The sequence below is a fragment of the Heterocephalus glaber genome, unplaced genomic scaffold (assembly GCF_053883595.1).
Source record: "Heterocephalus glaber isolate CG9 unplaced genomic scaffold, H.glaber_assembly_v1.0 deba00000470, whole genome shotgun sequence".
Lineage (NCBI taxonomy): Eukaryota > Metazoa > Chordata > Mammalia > Rodentia > Bathyergidae > Heterocephalus > Heterocephalus glaber.
The window spans coordinates 28,567,035-28,592,887 of record NW_028258145.1 but is presented as its reverse complement, the minus strand read 5'-3'; the positions used below and the strand labels follow the sequence as shown (position 1 = coordinate 28,592,887).

The 25,853-nt window shown below is 40.9% G+C and overlaps 2 protein-coding genes across 14 annotated transcripts in view; one reads left to right on the top strand and one right to left on the bottom strand.

The window, feature by feature from the left end:
• Positions 1-7,706: 7,706 nt before the first annotated feature.
• Positions 7,707-19,963, top strand: Mthfd2 (methylenetetrahydrofolate dehydrogenase (NADP+ dependent) 2, methenyltetrahydrofolate cyclohydrolase). Of its 2 annotated transcripts, XM_087202271.1 has the most exons (8): positions 7,707-7,898; positions 12,749-12,933; positions 14,024-14,146; positions 14,609-14,761; positions 15,220-15,327; positions 16,452-16,544; positions 17,451-17,576; positions 18,757-19,963. In XM_087202271.1, exons 1-8 carry the CDS (start codon positions 7,792-7,794, stop codon positions 18,918-18,920), a joined length of 1,059 nt encoding a protein of 352 aa, XP_087058397.1. In that variant the 5' UTR covers positions 7,707-7,791; the 3' UTR covers positions 18,921-19,963. The 2 variants fall into 2 exon arrangements, with proteins under 2 accessions (XP_087058397.1, XP_087058405.1); XM_087202279.1 differs by lacking the exon at positions 15,220-15,327.
• Positions 19,964-22,750: 2,787 nt separating this feature from the next.
• Positions 22,751-25,853, bottom strand: part of Slc4a5 (solute carrier family 4 member 5) — a 115,125-nt gene continuing 112,022 nt past the window's right edge. For all 12 annotated transcript variants that reach the window (XM_087202094.1, XM_087202076.1, XM_087202091.1 and 9 more), the window contains one exon: positions 22,751-23,244. Coding sequence is in view for 10 of the 12 variants with exons in the window: in XM_087202076.1 (XP_087058202.1) it covers positions 23,079-23,244 (166 nt within the window). In the remaining 2 variants the exon portion in view is untranslated. The remainder of the gene's footprint in view (positions 23,245-25,853) is intronic.

The following is a 25,853-nucleotide window of genomic DNA, read 5'->3' as shown; positions in this document are numbered from 1 at the left end:
TCGCGAGCCGAGGCTTCGCCCCGCCCCGCCCTGCCGAGAAGAACCTGAAGCCCTATTCCCCGCCCCCAGCCAATCACCGTTCTGTAAACCAAGCCTTCCCTCTGCCGGAGGTGAGGAGAGGGCAGCGGGCCCCGGAAGGAGTGGCTGGCCCTGCTCCTGGTCAAGTTTGGTGCTACTGTGTACCCTCAGTTCTCTCGGCGAAGGAGAGGTCTCCGTGAGAACTAGCCACTCCTCCAATTAAAAAAAAAAATTAATATAATTTTAATAACAAGCATTTTCATGGCAAAAAAAATCACCTTCTTAAAATGTACGCTCCACCTAGCATGCATGGAGTCAATCCCCAGCATGGAAATAGACATAGATAAAAATAAAATGTACTCTCCAGTTTTTATGTGTGTATGTATCCACTAAGTTGCACAACCATTATCACTATTACCTCATTCTAGAATATCTTCCTCCATGCCCATTAGCTTTCCTGGCAACCACTAGTCTATTTCATATTTCAATGAACTTACCCGATTTGGACATTTCATATAAATGGAAACATTCAATAAGTGATCTGTTGTGACTGCTGTTAGTACAGTGTTTTAAGGTTCATTTTTTGAACCTTAAAATGACTTCTTTTTTTTAATGAATGAATAGTATACCATTGTGGAATACACCACATTTTGTTTATCTGTCAATGGACATTTGGATCGCTTTCACTTCGTGGCAATTACAAATAACACTGCTATGAACATACACGTACAAGTTTTTGTGTGGATGAAGGATGTATTAACACCAAGTTAACAGCTAAATGACACCCTGGTGGAATGAAGAAAAAAAGGAAATTGTGGGAGACTTGAGTCATACAGCTCAGCAAATGGTGTGGGAGGGCACAGCGTAAAAGAGTTTTGCCCTGTACCTGCCACCCTGATATTCATATTGCTGATTTTACTTCATGCAAACATCACCTGTCATCTCTAAGTTAATGACAAACATCATCATTAATGATGTCAATTTTATTAACTTTTGTAATTTAAACCTGTGATTTGATATAGCTGTGTAGAAGTTAGAAACAAAGACACAGTCATATTTTTATAGTAACATATTATTTAAATAATATAGTTATCGGGCTGGGGATTTAGCTCAGTGGTTTCGCTGCCTGCTGCGCAAGCTCAAGGACCCAAGTTTGATCCCCGGTACCAAAAAAAAATAATAATAATAATAATAATATAGTTAACATAAAAATACAACATGAGTGCCCTGGTGTGGTGGCACACACCTGTAATCCCAGCTCTTGAGAGGCTGAGGGAGGAGCATCACCATGAGTTCAAGGCTAGCCTGGGCTACATAGCAAGACCCTGTCTCAGAACAAAATAAAACAAGAAACCCCATGAGAATAAAAGAATTCAAGAAAGTTTTTTTCACTTTTTAATGGGATTGTTCTTCACGTTGGAGAATTACTAAATCTATGAAAGACCAATTACTTATTAGGAAAACCTTTTGGTAGGGTTAGTTTTAGGGAAGGAAGGAGCAAACTTGAGAGATTATGGAAAAATCCCAGATCAGTATTTGACCAGGCTATCAATATATTCCACCTGGGGATCAAAGATAAGATTTCTCAGTAAGAGAGGGGGAGGGGGTCCAGGGATTTAGCTCCATGGTTTCACTGCCTGCCTCACAAGCACCAAGGTCCTGAGTTCGATCCCCAGTACCAAAAAAAGGGGGGGGGGTAGTACTAATTACTAATTGCTCCCCACCAGACAGAAGCTATACAAAGACTGGGGAAGTTTTATTCCCTCCTTGCCTCGGCCAGACAGAGATCACTGCACAGCAGATGCAGAAAACAGCAGCCATGTGGCAAATTATAAAGCCGCCAGTGCCGCCTCTCCTGAACCTCTATGCCAGGTCCCATCCCTGTTCAGCAGGCAGTCTCCCTCCCCTTCAGTCTTCCTTGGGCAGGATTTGCATCCTTGCGTTTTTATTCCATGTAAGTGTCCTGCCCCATCATTTGCAAAACTCATTTTACCCCAGGAACCTCCCCCATGGAAGGCTCCCTCCCACTGTGGTTGCAGTAAAGTTCCTGTCTCCCAGCCAGGTGCAACTCTCCGGGGCTGAAGTTTTAGACTCTGTCACAGATGAGTGAAAAAAGACAACAAAGTTCTCTGATGTCCCTGCCCATTATCTCAGGACTCAGGTTGCAGACTATGAAAGAGAAATCCCAATTTATCAGACACCGGAAACTCAAAGAAAGAAGCTATATGAAAGTTTCCACTTGAAAATGTCTTTCATCCAAGATCATACCTGTGTTAGCCACATATATCGATGGACAAAACACACGTCTTCGGCTCTCCTAGAACTGACATTCAGTTGCAGAAGATAGCAATTAGTCAAATAATTACAATAGTAGATGATGTGTAGTTACAAATTGTGGTAGCTGCTATGAGGTGTAGGAAACAGGGAAAGGGGACGTTACTAGAACCTCTGCAGTGAGTAGTCTCCTTCGAGCCATGGCAGCACAAGGCAAATTAACTTATTATACAGGAAGGGTAGAAAAAATGAGACTTGGAGAAGAAGCTGAGTGTTGGGGCTGATCAGTGCTGCTCTGGGCAGCAAAAACAAAGCTCCCCAGCTTGCCACACCTTTTATTCAGTACATAGGGAGAAACAAATGTAACAAATGACTTGTACAGAGTTGAGTACATCTGGATAAACAAAGTGTAACAAATGACTGCTTGGGCAGTGGAAATCCAAGAACAATAAGGAACTGAGTAGATGAAGATTTTGTTCCTCCAAGGACGTCTTCAACTGGTGTAATCTTGTCCTGGAGCATCACAGCATCACCAGATCATTGAGGTCTCAATTGTTACCGGAGGCCAAAATGGAATTTTGTCTCGAAATGCCATAGCTGGCCTGTAGGCAGAACTAGGCCTAATCAAATGATTTTTCCCTAAAATTATGTAGCATTGCTCCCGACAATGAGGAAAAGCACAAAATGCATCAAGAGCATTAAGAGAATGTGACAGGCAGGGCATGATGGCAAAGCCTGTAATCTCAGCAGACTGAGAGACTGAGTCAGAAAAACTGCAAGTTTGAGCCCAGCTTGTACAACTTAGTGACATAGCAAGACCCTATCTCATTAAAAAGGGGGTGGTGGGGGTGGAGATGTAGCTCAGTGTAAAGGTCCTGAGTTCAACTCCCACTATCAAAGACAAAGAACAGCCAGGCATGGTAGCGCACACCTATAATCTTGGGAGCTGATGCAGGAGGATCCAGGAGAGCTTGAGGCCAGGCTGGTCTGCATAGTGAGTTTAGAGCCAGCCTGAACTACAAAGTGAGACTCTATCTAAAAAAATAAAAAGACAAAGAACAAAAGCCAGTGAGGTGGTACAGGATTGTGATCCCAGCACTCTGGGAGGCTGAGGCAGGAGGATTAAGAATTTGAGGCACAGCCTGAGATATGGCATGACACCTTGTCTCAAAAAAACAAAAAACGAGGGGGATTATGACAGCAGAGAACAAAGACATACTGGGGAGTTCAGATGTCATCTAAGCCAAGTCCCCAGAAGATGAGTTAGCTAAATCAAGAGAGAAGAGAGAAGCTCTGCTCAGAATCAATAGGCTGTGCAAAGGCTTTGAAGCAAGCAGGAGTTTGTTACGATCATGGATCCAAAAGAAGCCAGTGTGACAGAATGTGACAGGCAAAGGGGGAAGGAAGCAAAGGGAGATGAAACCAGTCACTGAGAATCTTGACCTATTTGAAAGAAGACGGCCAATATCTGGAAGGCTTTCAGAACCATGATGCCACCTACTCTTTAAGAAGCTGAACCACAAGGCAGTGGGGTGCAGTGGTTACAAACTTACATGCTAACCCTGAAATGCCACGTTCAAATCTCTGCATGGATAGTTGGTAGCAGGATGGCCCTGGGAAGATCACTTTTCCTTCATTATGTCAATTTGTAGCTGGGGAAGGTGACCTATAATCCCAGCACGTGGGAGTGTGGGGCAAGAGCATAGCTGTGAGTTGAGGCCAGCCTGAACTACATAGTGATATCCTGTCTCAAAAAGACCAAATAAATAAATAAATGAAAGGCGGGGGGGGGGGGGGAAGCTGAAGCAGTTGAGAGGTCATTGTATTTGTCTGGGCAGGGGATGAAGTTGACCAGGACCAGGTCAATGGGGAGAGAGGTGGATAAAATTGAAATGTATTTTTTTTTTCAGTATTAGGAATTGAACTCAGGATTTTTCAAGGAAGGCACGGTGCCACTGAGCTAAATCCCCGGCCCCTAATTGAGATGTATTTCAGAGAGAAAGTGTGGATGTCCCCCTGAAGAGCTGGATTTGGAGGCCTAGAGGCCGGGCAGCCTGGGAGACAACCCTGAGGGAGGAGTAGCAGAGGGATGAATGCAACCAAACACCAGGGCAGAACAGAATGTTCTCTTCGGTAGGAAAGGCAATAAAAGCAGGCAGAAAGATTAGTTGTGGCTGGGTACAGAGGGGCCTGAGCACCTTCACCCACAGAATTTGGTCTAAAAATCGGGAAACATTTTTCACAAATGCAGTTTCAATATAATACCGTGGGGAGCATAGAGGCAAACACTTTTGTTAAGCATATTAAAAATATATAATAGGGACCGAGGATTTAGCTCAGTGGTTTCGCCACCCGCTGCTCAAGCGCAAGGACCCAAGTTTGATCCCCGGTACCAAAAAAAAAAAAAAAAAAAAAAAAAAAAAAAAATATATATATATATATATATATATATATATATATATAAAATGTTCACACATAGTTTCCTTTTTGTTTTGTTTTGTTTTTTGAGACAGAGTCTAGCTATGTAGTTAAGGTTGGCCTTGAACTCACTATGTTGCCCATGCTGGCCTCAAAATTGCAGTGATCCTCCTGCCTCAGACTCCTGAATGCTGAGGTTAAGATGCACCACCATGCCCAGCACACATAGTTTCATACTTACGAGTAAATGTTTTGGGCCAGGAGGAGTAGCCCGTGCCTGTAATCCCAGCACTTGGGAGGCTAAGGCAGGAGGATTGCCAGAAGTTGGAGTTCAGCCTGGCCTACACAGTGAGTTCACCGCCACCCTGAACTACATAGTTAGAACTTGTCTCAAAAAAACCAGCCAACCAACCAACCAAACAAAGTTAATGCTTTGGGAAAAGAGAATTTCCAAAAGTTTGCAGCAGGGTAAAAGGGTTAGGCTTCTTGAAAGATGGACCTAGCCTGGCAAGGTGGCACATGCCTATAATCCCAACACTCAGGAGGCTGAGGCAGGAGGATTGCTGTGAGTTCAAGGCCAGCCTGGCTACAAAGTGAGACTCTGCCTTTAAATAAATAAATAAATAGATCGAAAGCAGGGCCTATCTGCTTCCTTTACTTCTTCACAGTCATGGTTGCAAGCCCAGGTGACCCTAAGATGTCTCCTCCACACTGCTTGCTGAGGCTTGAACTAGTTCTGGGACTCACTGCACCTAGCCACAGAATCTTTGGGCCATGTTGCAACTCATACAAACTTTCACATCAGTCATCATGAGGGTTATCATATTCTTTTTCTCATTCTTTTGTTCACTGTACATTTGTCTTACCCCAAGCCCCCTGAGGACAAAAATATTCAAAAATTTTAAGTAGTTTCAGACATATAGAAAGGTAGCAGGAAAGGTCCAAAGAATACTTGGATATCCTTCTTCCAGGTTTCCCACAGTTACAATCTTACATTTGCCACTCATTTGACAGCTTTTCTTTAGTATATATGTTGTTATAGACTGTTGTTATAGATTGGTGTTCTCCCAAAAATTCAGTGTTGAAACCCTAACCTTACAGTGTGACTCTATTTAAAGTGAGGGCCTTAAAACAATAAAGTTAAAATGAAGCCATCAGGGTGGGCTCTAATACAATCTGATTTATAAGCAGAGAAGATTAAAATGTATAGACACACACAGACCCAGATACACACACACACACACACACACACCCCGGGGGGGTGGTGCACACAGGGGTGCAGGTGCCCAGACAAAAAGCCAAGCTCACACAGTGAGCAAACAGCCAACTTCAAGCCAAGAGGGGCTTGAGGTTGCTTCTCCTGAGGGGCCTCACGATAAAGCAACCCTGCCAACACCTTGCTATTGTAGTTCTGGCCTCTGGAACTGTTAGAAAATAGATTTCTGCTGTTTAAACTATTTAGTGTGTGATGTTTTGCTATTGTATGCCTAACAAATGACTACATATGTATCCCTCTCCTTTTTTGTGGATCATTTCAAAGTCAAGCACAGACATTATGTCTCTTTATCTCTAAAAGCAACTAGTGTAAATCCTCTTAATCCCACATAAGATTAGCTAAATAGTGAATTGGGAAATTAACATAAATACAATGTTAGCAGTTAATTACAGAGTTTATTCATATCTTGCCAATTGTATTATAATGCCATTTTATAGCAAAAGAGAAAAATGAAAAAGAAATTAAAAAGTACATAAATGGATGTGGGGTGGGGATCTAGAATCCACCCAAAATCACACATTGCATCCAGTTGTCATGCTAAACTCTTTTTTTTTTTTTTTTTTGGTACCAGGGATCAAACTCGGGACCTCGTGCTTGCAAGGCAGGCGGTGGAACCGCTGAGCTAAATCCCCAGCCCTAAACTCTTTTAATCTAGTTCATCATTCTTTGTCATTTATCTTCTTGACATTTTTAAAGAGTACAAGTGATTTACTCCATAGAATGTCTCTCAGTTTGAGACTGATATTTCCTCATGATTAGACTAAGATCTAGGATATTGTGAAATTTCAGGAATGTTTTTCCCCCTGGGCAATGTTATATATTAGCCCTGGACAATGTTATATATTATTATGTATTAGTGATTTCTCTTGTCAATGTGAAAACAAGAAATTTGCAACACTTTTTAGGAGACCCGTTGACTTAGAAATACTGCTTCATTAAATTTTCAGATTTGTTTAAAGCTATGAAGTTATGTGTCCTCTTCAATGCATCAATGTTTTTTTCCTTCTGGTAGCATTAACTTCTATCGCTTGTTTTTGTTATTAAGTACTTTGCTGGAGAGATACCTTGAGACTATGCAAAAGGGCTGTCAGATAAAATACAAGAAACCCAGGTGAATTTGAATTCCAGATAAATAATAAATACGTTTTAAAGTATAAGTATGACCTCCCAGAATTGTTTATCAAATATTCTAATTAAATTGGGCGTCTTGTGTTTTTATTTGCTGGACCAGGCAAACTTATATGTAAATCTTTTTTGTTTCTTGTCCAACTTTCACCCAATTATTTTCACATCCATTGATAATTCAAAAATTAATTTTTTACTATGATTTTGCCAAAGGTGATTGTCTAACTGGATCTACATTTCTTCGTTGGTATTCTATCTCCCTATCCGCATCTTAGGGCGCCTTTCCAATGCATGGCACACAGCAAGCGCTCAAATATTTGTTTAATGAATGAATGAACTCGGGCTACAGTCGTCCAGCTTTCCTGACACCAGCTACGTCAGACAGGGGCTTGACTACCTCAGCCAATCAGGGCCTGCAGCCGAGGCTTACTAGTCTTCCAGAGCCTCGCTGCTGGCTCTTGTTGCTCCAATCACCCGTAGCGCTCTATCGGATTTAGCTTACCTTTAATGAAGGCAACCGATTGGCTTTCTCAGCTCCGGCAGGCCCGACGGACAGCTAGATGAACCAATGAGTGCCGGCGGCAGGTGGGGCCTGCCACCCCCGCGGTGGTATAACTCCGTGGCCCGCGCGCGCGTTTGTCTTAGGGGCGCGGGCACCGGCACCGGCACCGGCACCGGCTATGACTATGGCTGCAACTTCTCTCCTGTCTGCTTTGGCCGCCCGGCTACTCAGGCCGACGCACAGCTGCCATCTTCGCCATCGCCTCTTCCATCTCGCCGCAGTTCGGTAAGTGGGTCTGGAGGCCGACCAGCGGGGAAAGCTCGGGTAACGGAAAGCGGGGGCCTCCCGGGCTGGCGAGGGTCGCCGAGGGACGACCTTCCTGAGCATCTCCTCGCCAGTGGTGGCCCCGAGAGGGGCGTGACGGGACGACGTGTCGCCGAGCGCAGTCGCAGCCGACCATGCGGAGCGAAGACTCGGCAGGGCTCTGGGGCGCGCTAGTTTGCGTGGGAACACACGAAGGTTAAGGGCCAGAGCCTGCAGGTCGCCCCGCCTGTGATGCCGAGTCTTGGGGAAAGCGGGGAGACCCTCTGGGGAGCTCCGGGAGCGAATTCGAGGGAGCAACCTTCGGCGAACCATCCTTTGCCGGGACCCTAGCGGCGGCCCGGGTTGGTGCAGTCTGATGAAATCTCCGCGCCGGCTTGCTCGCGGGTACCGCACTTCCCTCCTACTCCCGGGGTGGGTGTGGCTCGCGTTGCTCCTTCCCAGCCCAGAATGAACTTAAAGTGGTCCCTGGGTAATAGCCGGGCTGGGTGATTTGAGGTGATAAATATCCCGAGGTTGCCGGGGGACGAAGGGGAGGAGGAGAGTGAGGAGTATTGTTTCATAAATAGTTACGGTTTTATAAGATGAGTCCTGAAGATTGATAATGGTGATGGTTGCACAACGTTATGAAATGTATTTAATATCGTACTGTATACTTAAAAGTGGTCACGATGGTAGATTTCGAATGATGACTGTTTTACGACAATAAAAAATATTAGTGAAAAAAAATACCAGAGAGGAAGACCGGGAAAGCTCTTGTTTCCTTTTCTTTAGGCAAGTAATTTGAGTTTTTGTGATCTTTCTGGGACTCAAATTCTCATTCTTAAACCTAGGTTGAAGAGGCTTGGAGGACAGGGTGGGCTGAGATTTCTTCACCACGTGTGCACCCTCTTTCCGGTCAACCTTTAGAGTCTTTGCGATGCAAGGTCCAGCCCTGGGCTATTTAGCTATTTAGCGGTACCCTGGCTCAAAAACAAAAAAGGATTGGATATGTTGCTCAGTGCGAAGACCCCTGAGTTCAAGTCCCAGGAACACCCCCCCCCCCCCGGACATTTCCAAGGCTTTGCTTGTTGGAGCACAGAATGCGGGTTACGGAATGTGTATTAGTGAGTTTTTGGACTACTTGAGTGGAACCATTCAAGTCTTGGTCTGACCCTGACCTGCCTTTCCAACCTCATCTTTCCTTACTGTATGTTCTTCCCTTACCCTTCCTGAGGTGTTGGCTACATGTGCCTGTGGACGAGGCCTTTTATAGGCTTTTCTGATTGAAAAGATATTTATGAAGAGCCTCTAATTCATTGCCTAAAGAACTAGGCCAGTTTGCTTACACGCAAATGCTCTTTCACCTGCCTTTCTGAACGTATAGGTAGGCTCCACATCTCTGAAGGCAAATCCACGTTATCTGTGCTGAACACTTGGTGTTTACAGTACCCATGCATTGCTGTTGCAGGGTTAGGGAACATAAGCCTCATAGTTACAGTAGCCTAGGAGACAGAGGAGTATAGGGTAAATGGACTTTGGAGGCAGACCCTAACATTCTTGTTTCTCTTATCTTCAGTTTCCTCTTCTGTATAATAGGGTTATTATAATAGCCCAAGGTAACAGAGTAATGTATGTAGAAGTCTTGGCAAAAGACCTACTGTTTAGTAGATGTTAGTTCCATTCCCCTTTGTATCTTTTTTCAGCCATTACTGGTCCCAGTAATTAGTACATAACAGAGCCCCTATCCAAAATAAGTTGATTGTGAGTTGTAAAATGCCCCTGATACTAGTTTTTAATGGAAAATCACTAAACCTTTGGGTTTAGAGGGAAGTAAAGATCTACTGACTTGGATTTTAGTTTCAAATTTTATCGGAACAGACCTCTTGATTTCTTTCTAGTCTGTTGATTTATTGTTTTAATGGAAAATTTTCTAAACACATCTGCAAAATCACTTAATTCCTAAGTAAGTCTTAGTAGAGTTTTAATTTTTGCATTTCCCATGGGACTGAGCTGAATTTCCCATTTCCCTTTTTATTTTAGGGTAGCATTGACTTTATTTGCCCTTTAGCAAAAGAGATGATAGAAAGTTAATGGGTTTCAACTTTGGTAAAGTTGTGGGAAGCAGAGGAGGGATAAAATGCAGTTATATTATGAAAAAAAATCTTCATTACTTTCTAACTTTGTTTTTAGTTTGTGGTACTCTTTGACTTTTTAGAAAGCAAATTGGCATAACATCCAGAACCTGCCTTTGGAAGCAAAGATTGAGACTTGGAACACTGGCTTCTCTCAGAACCCTGTGTCCTTAACTTTAGTATAAATTTTAGTCCAAGTGAGCTGCTACCATTTTCTCTAAGTTTAGTGCTTTCAAAAGGAACTTTTTAAAAATGAAGTGCAAGCTAAGTCCTTCTCACTGAATGTGTTTATTACTTATAGTTTGGGGTTGGTTTGTTTGTTTTTGGTACTGGGGATCGAACTCGATGCTTGGCGCTTTTGAGGCAGGCAGCAGAACCACTGAGCTAAATCCCTGGCCCTATTACTTACAGTTATATATAAGTATATCCATTATATAGTAAGAATATATGTATAAATAACAAAGAAGAGAATAAGAAATTAATTTCATTGAACATATTTATCTGGCACTTTACATTGTTACTTTATTCCATACAAATGACTATCCTAAGCCCTTTTGTAGTCTTTGACTCTGAAGTATTCTGGAGTTGGCAGTGTATTGCTGGCCAAGGGTGGCTTCTCCAGGTACTAATATAAATAAAGAGCAGGAATGTTGCCAGAGCCCTTTTAATGTAGTCCTCTTCAATGCTAGTTGTGAAATGAATTTGTAAATATTAACGTGTTTTCATTTCTGTAATGTACCATGGGTGTAAATTAAATGTTGTTATATATTTTGTGCCTTGGTAGTATCATGTATAAAATCTGGAGAAAAGTATTTAGTTCTAAAAATTAGAAGATCTTAATATCTCACAAGGTACATTCTAAATTAATATAAATTTTAGATATAAATTTTTGTATGATATTTAAGGCATTGAGATTTGTTTGTTTGGCACCGGAGATCGAACTTAAGGCATTGAGATTTGTTTAAAGTGGATATTTTGATCATAATGCAAATAAAAAGTAGGCGTTGAAGATTTAAAGGTTAGAACTTTGAAATTCCATTTGAAGTAGAGATGATCTTGAGAATGAATCCTATCTGATCATAGGAGATATCTAGTACTTGATGGGATCTCTGAGAATTAAACATGTACTATAAGGGGAAATGGACATTTCATTGGTTTTGAAGGTAGAGCAGTGCTCATATGACAGAAGCCTAAGGGGAAAAGTCTGTTTTTACCAGACCTTTTGTTCTAAGGGGAAATTTTTTTCTTTTCTTTTGGTAAGGACACTTTGCTACAAGGACATGTGTGGAAACAAGAACTAGAAAGCTTCACATTTTGTCTTCACAGAGCCCAGAAACTGCTTAATAACCAGTTCTCTTTGGAAAGAGACACCCTTACAAAGCCAGGAACAAGGTTGTGGGAACTGGAAGTTCCTAAATCCGGGGTTTTCTTGTTGCCCCACTCCCAACAGTTTTCTGATCCTTTGCCTTAATCATCTCCCATTGATGTGACTGCTATTCTCCCTTCTGTTTCTCCCTGTCTTTCCTCTGCTCCTCTCATCAACAGATCCTCTGCAGCTCTAGCTTGAAGGCCCCCTGCTAGCAGGATCTCTTACTGGTCCCTTTACCTACATTGCTCTGGTGGGCTAAGCTTTTACACCAGCTGGATCCCTGGGTAGCCTAGGAATTGTTGTCCTTGGTACCAGGTGTGGGCTGTTGGTCTGTGAGCTGTGTGGGGTCCTGGGAGGAGGAATCTCCCCTCTTACCAGGAAAGTCTTCCCCACAAGGGCTTTTGGCAGCAGTAGTCATTATTAGGTTTGACCTGCACAGTGTAGTGTTCATTGTTCTAACCACATGACATAATTTATATATAGTCCGATCAATAACCAACTGTAGATGGAAAATATTTGGGTGGAAATTGCATCTATACTAAACATGTCAGACTTTTTTCCTTGTCCTTTTTCCACAATGATACCACATAACAAGTATTTACATAGATTTGCATTGTTTTAGGTATTATAAGTAATCTGGAGATGACTTACAGAGGAGATGTGCAGAGGTTATATACACTACTTTCTACTCCATCTTACATGAGGGGCTTGAGCATCTATAGGTGAGGAGGGAATTCTGGAACCAATGCCCCATAGATACTGAGGGCAATGGGATTTAGAAGCACTATGAAAATACAAAGCCATTGGGATAACTCGGAAACAATTTGAAACATGACTGGATAAAACACGAACTACAAGTGGCACATAAGCTTTTAGGGAAAACTTTAAACCTCGAAGTGTTAAAGGGTCAAAGAAATGCGACTGCAACATGGAAAACTTTTGGCAATGATGAGAAGTCACGAATATGACACCCCCGGGCAAGGTGCGGTGGCCTGTAATCACAGCACTCTGGACCTGAAGCAGGAGGATCGAAAGTTCAAGCCCAGCTTGGACAAATTAGGGACTTAGAGAGACCCTGTCTCCAAAAAAATAATAAAAAAATAAAAAGGGCTGGGGATGTAGTTCAGTGCAAAGGCCCTGGATTTAATTCCTACTACTGAAAATAAATAAACAAATCTGCCCTTTACATTTCAGTTGTCCCTCAGATTAGGCACCATGTATTTTAATCTAAACTTTAAATTTTTGGTGTTTAATAAGAACTCTGTAGTTTGAGCTTTACTTTTTACAGAAATCCAAGCTATTTGGTTTTGTGACTCTGTTGCCTTCTGCAGAAATGAAGCTGTTGTCATTTCTGGAAGGAAACTGGCCCAGCAGATCAAGCAGGAGGTTCGGCAGGAGGTGGAAGAGTGGGTGGCTGAAGGCAACAAGCGGCCACACCTGAGCGTGGTTCTGGTTGGCGAGAATCCTGCAAGCCACTCATATGTCCTCAACAAAACCAGGGCAGCTGCAGATGTGGGTAAGTGTCGCTGTCAGCCCCCCATTGCTGTTCACTTGAGGTTAATCTGACACCAACTCCCTGTAATTTCTGATTTCTTTTTCTGATTAGAAAACCTAGGAGAGCAGGCTAATGTGACTGAACTGTATCCAAATCTTTGTCATGAAGAAATTAGACCCTATCTGCTGGGGAGGCTTATAGAGTAGGACAGGAGGAACCTGGATGGCATCCTTGGTATCTTCTGGAATATAAGCTAAATTCTGTTCTGAGCCTTAACATTTCACAGGTGACCTTGAACACATTTGCTTTCCTTGAGTAATAATGAGAGTCTCTGACATGGGTGTTTGCAGTTTAAAGCAGTAAAGGGCTGGGGGAAGATTGAGCAGTAGGATGTTAGGAGACCTCAGTGATGTGGTTGAACAGTCATAGCTTTGAAGGAAATGACTGACTTCTGGGAAGTTACTTTCGATTTCTTCACTGGTTCCAAAGCTAATCATACAGTTAGAAGCGGTTTGGCTGGGTGTGGGTGATGGGAGGTTTGTAGGTCTCGAGGTACCACAGAGTATTGTGTGACTGCATCCTAAAGCAGGTAGGCTCAGATGTGCCCCTGCCCACTCATGTGGGTCAGTGGTCTGAGCACCAGTGCCCCTTCCTTCTGGTGTGGCTGCTCAGAGTTACTGACCCCTGAGCCCTGGGTTTACTCTATTGATCACTGAGGACTGGAGCCTCCTGCACTTATAGCTGAAAACCTCTGGAAAATAGCAAATCATGACTTAAGAAAAGACATAAGAGTTAGCATGGTGCAATGGAAAGAACCTGGACTTTGGAACAAGAAAGATGGTGGCACTGGCTGGTTTTTTAATCCGTCTTGGCTTTAGTTTGTTTGTAAAACAAAGTTAATAAGGATTGTGTAGAATAATGTATGGAAAGTGTTGAGCTAGCCTCCTATAGTGTATTTTATTTGTGAAGTTAGTTTTTTAGAATCCTTGTAGCCAGGTCAGTTTTTCAGCTACCAGAGTGGGGGCAATGATAAAAACCTCTGTGGTTGCAGAACATGGCAGGCTATGCAGCAGTGCTCTTTCAGTACCTCAGTATTTTTTTTTTGTAACAGGAATCAACAGCGAGACGATTGTGAAACCAGCTTCAATTTCAGAAGAAGAGCTGTTGAATTTGATCAATAAACTCAATAATGATGAAAACGTAGATGGCCTCCTTGTTCAGCTGCCTCTCCCAGGTAGGTCTTGGTCTTCACCAGATACACTGATTCCTGAGCAGTGAAGGGACCTGGCTACTTTCTACATCTAACCCTTCACCAGGATTTGCTGAAAGGCAAGGGAACCTCAAAAGCCTGAATATTTTATTAGAAATGGGACAGACCTACTCAAAATACTGATTGACCCCTGCTTTTATATTAAGATCTGGGTACGTGGGCCGGGGATTTAGCTCAGTGGTTTCCCTGCCTGCTGTGCAAGTGCAAGGACCCAAGTTCGATCCCCTGTACCAAAAGAAAAGATCTGGGTACGAAGGACAGTGGAGAGCAGCAGTGGAAGAAAACAACACCGTCTTTGATATTGGGATTGGGTTTTGCTTCCATGCAGATGGGGAGTGAATTTGCATAACAAACCACATGAGCTGAAGTCCTGCACCTCTAACTGTAGAAGGATGTTTAAGGCCACTGCTCTAATTTCTTTTTCAGAGCATATTGATGAGAGAAGGATCTGCAATGCTGTTTCTCCAGACAAGGACGTTGATGGCTTTCATGTAATTAATGTGGGGCGAATGTGTTTGGACCAGTATTCCATGTTGCCAGCTACCCCGTGGGGTGTATGGGAAATAATTAAGCGAACAGGTAGGTGTATCCCAGAACTATGTTTGTTATTACAAAAGTAGCATGGGGCTGAGGATTTAGCTGTGGCACCATGCCTGCCTCACAAGCACAAGGTCCTAAATTCGATCCCCGGTACCAAAAAAAAAAAGCAGCACAAGCTGAGCATCTCTGAGGAACTTTTTGAACCTTCATTGATTTTTGGATTAGGGATGCTTAACTGGTGAAGTCTATTATCCCGAAATCTGAAGATGTCTGAAATCTGAAACATTTCTGGTCCCAGGTGTTTCAGGTAAGGGATAGTCAATCTATTCACAAGTGGTAAAAACTGCTACAGTACTGAAGAGTGGAACCCCAATCCACTGGGTCATCTGACTTCTTTTAGTTTAATTATAAGACTGGCACTGCTCTTTTTTTAATGCGTGTGTGTGTGTATGTGTGTGTGTGTAGGTACATATATATTTTGTTTGTTTTTTCCATAGGCATTCCCACCCTAGGAAAGAATGTAGTTGTGGCTGGAAGATCAAAAAATGTTGGAATGCCCATTGCAATGTTACTGCACACAGATGGGGCACATGAACGTCCTGGGGGTAAGGAAACTGCTTTCAGAGCAGTGTCTTCTCCCTGTGTGGAGGAAGTGTAACAGTGAATTTGTTATACTTTATATTGGTTGTGATTCTGGTTAAGTTACTCAGAGAGTAACCTTTGTACAGAAGCTGTACTCTTTGTCACCAAAGAGTAAGTATTTACCGTTCATTTGTTATAGAACTAGTCTCAGAAATAAATTTGAGTTTTGAGTAAAGCATGGATTGAGGCACTTAGAAATTTTCAGTATGGCTTTATAATAGTACATAAGAAGCAGTTCTTATTTGAAGTGAATATCCTGTTCTGTGTCATTTGGTGGAAAAAAAATTTAGACCATTGCAAAGGGTTGGCTTGATGACCACAGTGTGTCATGTCAAGTTCTATTACTGTAATTTGCCTAAGAAAAAGTCTTATAAGGGCCGAGGATTTAGCTCAGTGGTTTCGCCTCCTGCTGCCCAAGTGAAAGGACCCGAGTTCGATCCCCGGTACCAAAAAAAAAAAAAAGCTTCTGCACTGCAAAAGAAAACGTCTTATAAATCACTTATCATATATAATTTTTAAAATTTTAATTTTTATCAGTGCATGCTTATATATAATGATTACATTCATCATAGAGTTGGTACCTGGACATAACATAATTATTTTAATAATGACCTTATATGATTATATCAGGATAGCAAAAGTTTTCAGATATTTCATGGCATATTTGAAAAATGAGTAATTCTAGTGATATTTTGCTTTAAAAAGGTAAAATTCTTTTTTTTTTTGGTACTGGGGATCCAACTCGGGTCCTTTCACTTGAGCTTGTGAGACAAGCGTGGCACCACTGAGCTAAGTCCCCAGCCCAAAAAAGGTAAAATTCTTGACAGGCTATGAAATAGGGAAAGGAATATGATAAGAAATAAATTTAATTATATATAACTTCAAAGGATGTGAGTAGAACCAATGTGTAAAAGCTATGTTGAATATTAACTTAAAAAATAAATGACATCTGTCTAGAAAATATGGCATGAGCATTAAGTCAATTATTTTTCAGAGACATTGAGTTTCTATAATGACTAAACTGGTTGAGAACTAATTCAATCCCAGCCTTGATTCGAAACCAAAACATCTGTTTCTTTTTTCATAGGTGATGCCACTGTTACAATATCTCATCGCTACACTCCTAAAGAACAGCTGAAGAAACACACTATTCTTGCGGATATTGTAGTATCTGCTGCAGGTAAGAACTCAAAGGAGAGGGTGGAAAGACTTCTCTTCAGAAAAGTGAGGCTGTATCTAGTGTCATTCCATTCATTTTTCCCCTAGTAATGATACTTTGTCTATCAAGAGGATGAAGTTGTGGTGGGAATACTGGTTCTGGTAATCCATTATGGACTACATAGATGCAGGTTATTCCTAACACCTCATAATACTTTCATTTGCTATATGAAATTTAAATGGTTCCTTGGTTAATATCTTTCATAGTTTTTTTGTTTTTTTGCAGTAGTAGGTATGAAACCCAGGGCCTTTGTACTGAGCTACATCCCCAGCCCTTGTTTAATCTTTTAAATTAGGGTCTCTAAGATACTAAGTTGCCTAGGCTGGGCTTGAACTTGAGATCCTCCTGCCTCAGCCTCCCAGAGTGCTGGGATTATAGACATGTGCCACCACTCTCACCTATAGGTTTTTATAAAACATGATAATTAGTTTTTTCAGGTCTCTGGAAATTAAAAGACAAGAATCTAACTAGTGAATGTTTTGTTTTGTATTTTTGAGGTAGGGGCTTGCTATGTAGTTCAGATTGGCCTTGAACTCAGCAGCCCAGACTGGCCTCCAACTCACAGTGATCCTTCTGTCTCAGCTTCCTGAGTACTGGGATTACAGACATGTACCACCATACTTGGCTTTTTTTTTTTTTTTTTTTTTTTTTTTTTTCAGTACTAGAGATCGAGTGCAGGAGTTTCATGCTCCTTCACTTTTTTTTTTTTTTTTTGAGGCAGAGTCTTACTAAGTTGCCCAGGCTGGGTTTACCTTGCTGTCCTTCTGCCTCAGCTTCCCAGAGTGATGGGATTATAAGCATGGCTGCCACATGCAGCTGAAAGCTTCTTTTCTGTACTAAATTGGTCATTCCTGTCTCCATTGCCAGGTATTCCAAATCTGATCACAGCAGATATGATCAAGGAAGGAGCAGCGGTCATTGATGTGGGAATAAACAGAATTCAAGATCCTATAACTGCTAAACCCAAGTTGGTTGGAGATGTGGATTTTGAAGGTAAAGGGTGTAATTTTTCAAAAATACATATTAGTAAATACTACCTTGAGTGGACATTTAGGGCAGATCTCCATTTAGTTAAGAAATTTATCAAAATTTTGCACTGATAATCTTATCTCTAGCTTTCTGTTTCTGTTAGAACAATCAGACCCAAATCTAGGTATCCAAATATTTTCCTGTTAAGAGTGGGTTAAAAAGAAATGTTAGTTTCACTTTTCAGGAATTAACTTTGCTAGATGATTTGAGCAAATTATACTTAAAAAAATTTTTTTTGGTACTGGAGATCGAACTCAGGACTTTGCACTTGCAAGGCAGGTGCAACACCACTGAGATAAATCCCTGGCCCTATACTTAAAAATTTTTAATGTTACAGGCAAGAATGGAGGTAATGCTTATTATATTAGATTATTATATTACCTCCCATATAGTTAACCTACTAAGTTTTTTTTGTTTTTTTTTTTTTGGTACCGGGGATCAAATTCAGGACCTTGCGCTTGAGAGGCAGGCACCAGAACCACTGAGCTAAATCCCCGGCCCAACCTACTAAGTTTAATTTCTTTAATGAGCGAAATTATGGCTGGTAAACTATTAGGTTATTAGATATATAAATATTAATTGAACAACTGCATATATATGTATTTTCTTTTTTTTTTTTGGTACCGGGGATCAAACTCAGGACCTTGTGCTTGCAAGGCAGGCTTCAGAACCACTGAGCTAAATTCCCAGCCCTTATATGTGTATTTTCTTTTTTTTTTTTTTTTTATCCCCAGCCCAAAACCCTAATTTTATTTTATTTTTTTTGCATATCCTTTTATTGGTACATTGTAGGTATACAATATGACATTCATCATTGGAAATTTGCACCTTTACATACTCTCTTGGTTCTTATTTTTTTCCCCCTTCCCATGCCCTCCCTTCAACCCCTCCATCCCTCCCTATTTACAAAGACTTTGTTTCCATTTTTTCATTTTCTCATATTAATTCCATTCCCTTCTTTCCTTTCCGCTACCCCTTTCAAAAACCTTTACTCTTGAGTTATGTAGATGTGTTTTTTAATTGAGTTTGAGGTTAATGAAGGTGATTTTTCTTTTATTGCTTTTTCTTTGCATGATTCTTTTTTAATATGCATGCATCCATGTCCTTTGCCATAACTGAAGCAGACTATCTTGTTTCTATGTAGAAGTCAAGAAGAAAGCCAGTTACATCACTCCAGTCCCTGGGGGCGTTGGTCCCATGACAGTGGCAATGCTAATGAAGAATACCATTATTGCTGCAAAAAAAGTGTTAAGGCCTGAAGAGAGGGAAGTGCTGAAGCCTAAAGAGCTTGGAGTAGCCACCAATTAACTGTGTCTGCCATGCCATGAACAGTACTTTAAGCCAGCCAAGAAGCAATGCAGGCCAATAGAAATGCAAGACTTTTATTTATTCTGCTGAAATGGTTTAAAATATGCTTTGTATTTATTAAAAGCTTAAGAGGGTCGTTGTGTGTGCACATGGCTTTGCAGTATTTGCCAGGAACACTCCAGGGTCATGCTGGGTCATGTGATCCAGCCAAAAGGAGCCATTAACTTAGTGATTAAACGTGGGCGATACTGTCACCTTGAGAATGGATGTTTAATTTTGTCAAGTCACTTAAGTTAAAAATCTGCCTTTTCTAGAATTTCATTTCCTAAGTGCTATTCCAATAAGAGTTGATACTCATTTTAGGTTCTAAACCTTTTGAGATCAACTAATCAAACCAAAGGAAAAATTTTGCTAGAGAAGATCAGGAAAAAGGTGAAAAGGAAGAAATGGTGGTAATTGATTGGGTAGAGGAAGGAAATTACCTTAATTTCTGTACATACTGATCGGTAACCAAATTTATCTGAAGAAAACCGAATTGGCTGAGGATAAAGAAAAACTACATGTTACTGGTTGTCTTTTTGTGACTTAGTCATTGGGGAAATGTTTAGGGTTGTTCCATTTGCTGCTGCCCCCATTTTATGTACATTACCCTTTAGTGAGTTCTCCCCATTTTAGTTTTCTAAGATTGAAAAGCTTGTTTTGTAAGTTGTTTGTGTGTATTGTCACATTTGGCTTTTGCTGTATCCTTAAACATCATTGTTCAATTTTTGTATTGTTAGGGTTGTCTGTCCGGTTTCTTTGGTATACCTTGAAATCTATTTTTGAAAAACAAAACTTGGGCTTGATAATCATTAAGGCAGCTTGTGTAAGTATGCAACTTAACTTTTCCACCAAAGAACTGTCAGTAGCTGCCTGCTTTTCTTTCATGTACCCTGTTGGCTTTCCTTCCTGAAAGATTTTTAAGAGCTTGAGTTAATATTGAATTTAATTAGACTTTGTGATAAAGGGTGGTTTTTTGGTAAAATAAAACATCTGTGAAATGAGTTTCTGAAGTACTGTCTTCCTGTTACCTTATGTGTGACCTGATTTTTTTCTCATTGGATATAATCAGTCTAGTTATTACTAGACATTTGGTAACACCCAACCTATGACCTTAAACGAACTGGCTTAAAGAACTATGGTGAAACTAGCCTGGTCCTTTCATATCCCAACAGGAAGTGCCAAGCTAGTTTAATCTCAAGATTTAAGTGATTCTGAGTATTTTTAAAACCATGCATTCAATTTACAAATTGCTACAAAGGATCTACAAAGAATTTTCCCCTTGCCAGGTTCTCATCTCAGCACATACACACACACACACACACACACACACACACACCAATGAATATATACAAGGTGTGGTCAAAATATATGAAGAATGTTTACTAAAATTTATTACAGTAAAAGACACATTGCCATTTATCCATCCCCCAAACCTCCCCTCATTTTGATTGCATTTATCCCACTGTTCTTGTCACTTTCTGAAGCAGTTCTGGAAGGTCTTTTTTTGTGTCTTTATAAAGTATAGTCAAAATATTGTGAATGCTGCTTCCATATCCAACAGAAACGCAGACCTGTAAAAACATGATGTGTCCTCATTCACCTTATTCACTGGATCCGGCACCATGCAACTTCTGGCTCTTAAAGTCAAAATGACCACAAATGGAAACATTCTGAATCTATTCAGGACATCCAGGCAGCCAAAACAGTGCAACAAAAAGAGGACTTGCAGAACTGCTTCAGAAAATGGCATGAATGATGGGATGTGTGTGGATGTGGGTGCGTATTTTGAGGGGAGTTAATGGAATGTGTCTTTTACTGTAATAAATGTTTTCTAATTTAAATATTTTTTCAATCATGCCTTGTATATCTCTCCTGTGTGTATGCACATGAGTGTGTAAAATGTGTTCGCTCTGACAGATTGGAAGGTGTTTGCTGTGCATATTTTGAGGCTGGGATAGGTCCCTGTGTATTCTCAACCAAAGCTGTGTATCTGGGCTTCACACAGGAAGAAGTAGCTTCTGCTCTTGGCAGCTTGAGGCAGAAACGAGAAACATTGGTAGGTTGATCTACTTTCTTGTTCCTCTGCCAGCTGGCTTTAATCTTTGGAAAATCTGCTGGACATGTTTTTATGAGATACAGCTCATGTCTATATGCCACACCTACTCATGTAACCTGCATTATTAAAAAAGATGAGTGGACAATTAAATTTTATTGAATTATAGTTACATTAAAAGTGGAAAAAATTACTAGTTTTCTGCATGGAGATGTAACAATATGTCACCCTGTTAAAAGCCATTGAAATTTAAATGCTTGTGTATATACAAAATATAAATGATATATAAGGTAAAAATTACACAGATCAATTTACAACAACAGAAAAACTAGCTTTTTAGTTCTCCAGTTTGTTTGATTAATCCAAGCACATTTACTCCTGAATCCATATAACATTTCTACAATCTAGACAAAGTCCTATTCCAAATCAGCCAGGCTTGAAATCTGAAGTGTTCAGGTGGGATTGTTAGCTTCCCTGTATTGGTGCAAAGGACAATAAAGAATTTATACTTAAATTTGGGATGGTTCTGCTATCACGAGTGATAGAGGCTTAGAGCTTTGCCTCTTGGCAGTACCCCTTGGAACAGAGCTCTGAGACTGAATTTTGTGAATGCTTACTGAGAACATTTTATGGACCAGGTACTCTGCTAGGCTCAACATTACAGAGCTACCTGTTCTTGTATCAAGGTACTAATGATCTAGTGTCATTTCTCTTAAAAAAAAAATGAAAAAGTGTCTGTATTTGTCATCTTCAGTAAATGTAGAAACTAAACAATGTGATTTACTCAAGATTCAAATCCATAGTTGTTTTAGAGAAAGAAAATGTTAGCTGTTTTGTGGCTATCAGGCAGTAATAAGTGTTACATAAATGGGGTACTAACAAAATGTGAATTGAAAATAAAAATGTCTAATCTTAAATTTCCTGGGGAAAGGCTTTGCTTCATTAACAGCTGGTTTTAATCTACCCAAATTGCTTCCAATCATTACTCTAAAGTACTAGTTTGATTAACATTGCAAAGTTACAATCTTCTAAAATGTTAGCTGCCTAATGTAATGTTCATATGAATACAGGTTTGACTTTGGGTATCAGGCACTGAAAATTTGAAGGAAGGACCTACCCAAAAGCAGGAAGAAATTGATTCCAGGTATGAAATATAATATAAATTAAAGGGTCATTTTGTTGATCTTACACATGGTTTGAGATTTCACTTTAATAAGGATGATTTTATTTTAAAAACATTTATCCACTCACAGACATTTAGGAGTGGCTTTTCATTCTGGAATAGTTTCAGTCACATTGCTAGTCAAGGATCCTTAATGTAGATGGTTTAAACTTAGCAGAATGAGATGGGAAGAAAAGATGGGGCCTTTTCAGCCTTTCTTAATATGCAAATTTGCAAAATAAATATTTCAATATTGGTCTATTGATATAAGAGTTTGTTTTTTTCTTTTGAGACTGAGTCTCATTATACAGTTCAGGCTGGTCTCAAACTTGGAATCCTCCTGCCTCAACATCCCAAATGCTGGGATTATAGGTGTGTGTCACCACACCTGGTGTAGGAGTGTTTTGAGTTCTTTCAAACTATCTAGATTTCAATTTAAAATTTTTAATTGATATTTGTTTTAAATATAAATTAACTATTGCCCATTCATGTTAAGATTTTGGCAAATATGCATTTTTTTCATATTAAATGTCATTTCTATGTTGGACTGCATTTGAAAAATAAGGTATGATGTTTACCTTCCAGTATTTTGAAACCTTTTTTTTTTGGTACCGGGGATCGAACTCAGGACCTTGCGCTTGTGAGGCACACAGCGGAACCACTGAGCTAAATCCCCAGCCCTACCTTCCAGTATTTTAATAATTCCAAAGAAAGGGGAGAGCTTGGCATCTAAGGAGTACTTTTCACTGAAAGATTTTCAGTTTTCTATTAGCCGAAAGGACTCACTCCATTCAGTAAGTAAGGGCACAGGGACAGCGAGGTTAAAGTTGACCCCGACTCTCACAGCTGAGACTATACGAGGCCTTCACCCTGTCCCCAGTCTGGGAGAAGCTGCATCATCCTAGAGAGTGGTCTCACCGTCAGCCTCTCTTACATACTCATCCACATCTGTGAAGTCATAGTCAGACTCCATCTCTATCTTCACCTGTGGCACCATGAAGACGGGGTTCCGTGAGTAACTGAAAGCAGGTGAAGCTGGACAGGAGATTTTGAAGTGCAAGGTGATGCTGAACAGGAGAAAAGTAGGAAAGAAGAATGATTATCTAGCTTTTTGAGTGTTTTAAACACAATGTCCAGAGCAGCGCTCTAATGCAAGTAGTTCTGTCTTGCTTATTAACTTTCAATGCATCACAGGAACAAAGTGTCTGATCAGATGGGCTTTGGCCAGTCATTGAACTGTTCTGGCTCTGTTTCAATCTATTTTTTTTTTTGGTACCGGGGATAGAACTTGGGTCCTTGAGCTTTTGGGGCAGGCGGCGGAACCACTGAGCTAAATCCCCAGCCCTGTTTCAGTCTATTTTTAAATCACTGCCAAAGTGAACTTTCTAAATCACAAATGTGACTGGTTTCCCCGCTGTTCAAAGGACAGAACCCAAGCTCCTTAGCAGAGCAAGAGAGGACTTTCTCTGCTTGAATTCCTCCCTACTTTCCAAGTTTGATTCCCACCCATCCCTGTATTTGCTCTTTTCCCTGTGTTTCAGTTTCAGGCCTGTTCTCCCTGGCTAAAATGCCCTTTCCTCCTTTGCCCACTCCGTCCATCTGGCAGGATCCTACCAATTGTTCTAGATTCTCCAGAGAAGGTAAATCCCTCCCTTAGACCACTGACCTTTCTCTAATGTGTGCCCATTATTGTTCTTGCACTCAGTGCTCCGTGCCTTCGCTTATATGTCCTTCTGCATCCCCAGGGACCAAGCATCTGGTCCGGTAGGTCCTGGGTACTTAATCTTTGTTAAACTAGATCATGTTGCTGAGGCTTTTTGTTCACTAACGTGAAATCCTGCTATTTAGTGATCTTTATTTCCATCTAGTATTTTCATAGGTTTGGTAAAATATCCATGTGGTTGGGTAGCACCATTTCTAATTACCAAATTTTCTGCATTTCTGATCTTGTCCTAGGACTTTGTGTAATTTAGTAGGTTTTTGGAATGATGTGTTCTGGTCCAAATTCTCTCTCCACTGCCTCAAACTGGGGCCATGAGAGATCTGATTTAGTGCAGGTTATTTTTTTTAGATAAAAATAAATTAGATTAGACAAGCTACTTTTCTCCTACCAGGTATATATAAAGATCAGTGGCATTAAAAGCACAGGATCCCTGACTCATGTGGAATGAGAAGGAACATAATTTGTGTTTTTTTAATATGAAAAAGGAGAAAAGCTATATTTTTGATCATGGTTTCAGAGGCTTCTGTGCATGGTCACTGGGACGCCAAGTGTACTTCTCTCCCTCTTTTTCTATTTACTCAGCCCAAGCTCACTGTGCAGAGCCAGTTTCTCTCCCACTCTTCATTTTTGCTTTCTTGAATAAACTTTGCTGCTGTCTTTTGTCTGTTTCATTCAATTCTTTGTTCAATGTGAGAAGAAGCTGGAATCTGACTCCAAAAGGAGAGGTGAGCAACCCAGAACCTGGGAACATCTAGTTGGCAAACCACATTTTAGAGACTTTCTAGAGCTACCCAATGACAAGTTCAAGGCCAGCCTGAACTACACAGTGAGACCCTGTCCCCAAAAATAAATAAACTGTAATAAATTGCTCAAGCTGGGCATGAACTTGTGATGCTCCTGCCTCAGCCTCCCAGAGTGCTGAAATTACAGGTGTGCACCACCACACCCAGCTAATCCATCCTTTCACGACCCTGTTTCAAAGTTTTTTAAAAAAATTAAAGGCTAGAGATGTAGCTCAGTGTGAAAGCCCTGGGTTCAATCCCCACCACAAATGAGTAAAGAAAGAAGCCAAGTGTGGTGGGGCAAATCTGTAATCCTAGCACTCTGGAGGATGATGCAGGAGGATTGCCTGGAGTTTGAGGCCAGCCTGGGCTGCATAATGAGTTCAAAACCAGCTTGAACTATATACCAAGACCCTGTCTCCAAAAACAAGGGAAAGGCAGGGAAAGAAAATGATGAACAGCAGGTAATGTCAGTCACATTACCCCAAATTGTGAAGACCACACATGTTGCTAAAAAAATTCATTGGCTTCCCCACATTGGGTTATTTTCCTCCAGCACTTTTTTTTTTTTTTTTGAGACAGGATCTCACTATGTAATTCCGGCTGGCCTTAAACTTGAGCAGTCCTCCTGCCTCAGACTCCCAAGTGCTAGGAGTCACAGGTGCACACCAACATGCCAAAAATTTTAAATTTTTAAATTTTATCTACCTCACTAAGACAAAAATATCATTTGCAAAGTACTCACTGAAACTGGGTGATACAGTAAGGAGGTTTAAAAACTTTTGGTGATTTCATATGTAAAAGGCATACAAAAACTTGTCCAGGGCCAGGGATTTAGCTCAGTGGCACCCCACCTGCGTTGCAAGCTCAAGGTCCTGAGTTCGACCCCCAGTATGGAAAAAAAACCCAAAACTTGTCTAAATGGGCACTTCTATGTTTCTCAAAATTTCCAGCCTGGGGATATCTGAACCTGAATTTTGAGCCATCCAAAGTGCACCTAGATGGAGAAGCGGGGCCAGGCCTGGCAGCCCACATCACCTCAAGTCCCACCACCTCCCTGGTCCTGGGATTTTTCATCTTGCAAATGAAGTATTTCAGTGGTAATGTTGTTCAGTTGAAATGGAACAGTACCAGGAGGAGACCAAAGCTGGTGATTTTACTCAGGACTTCA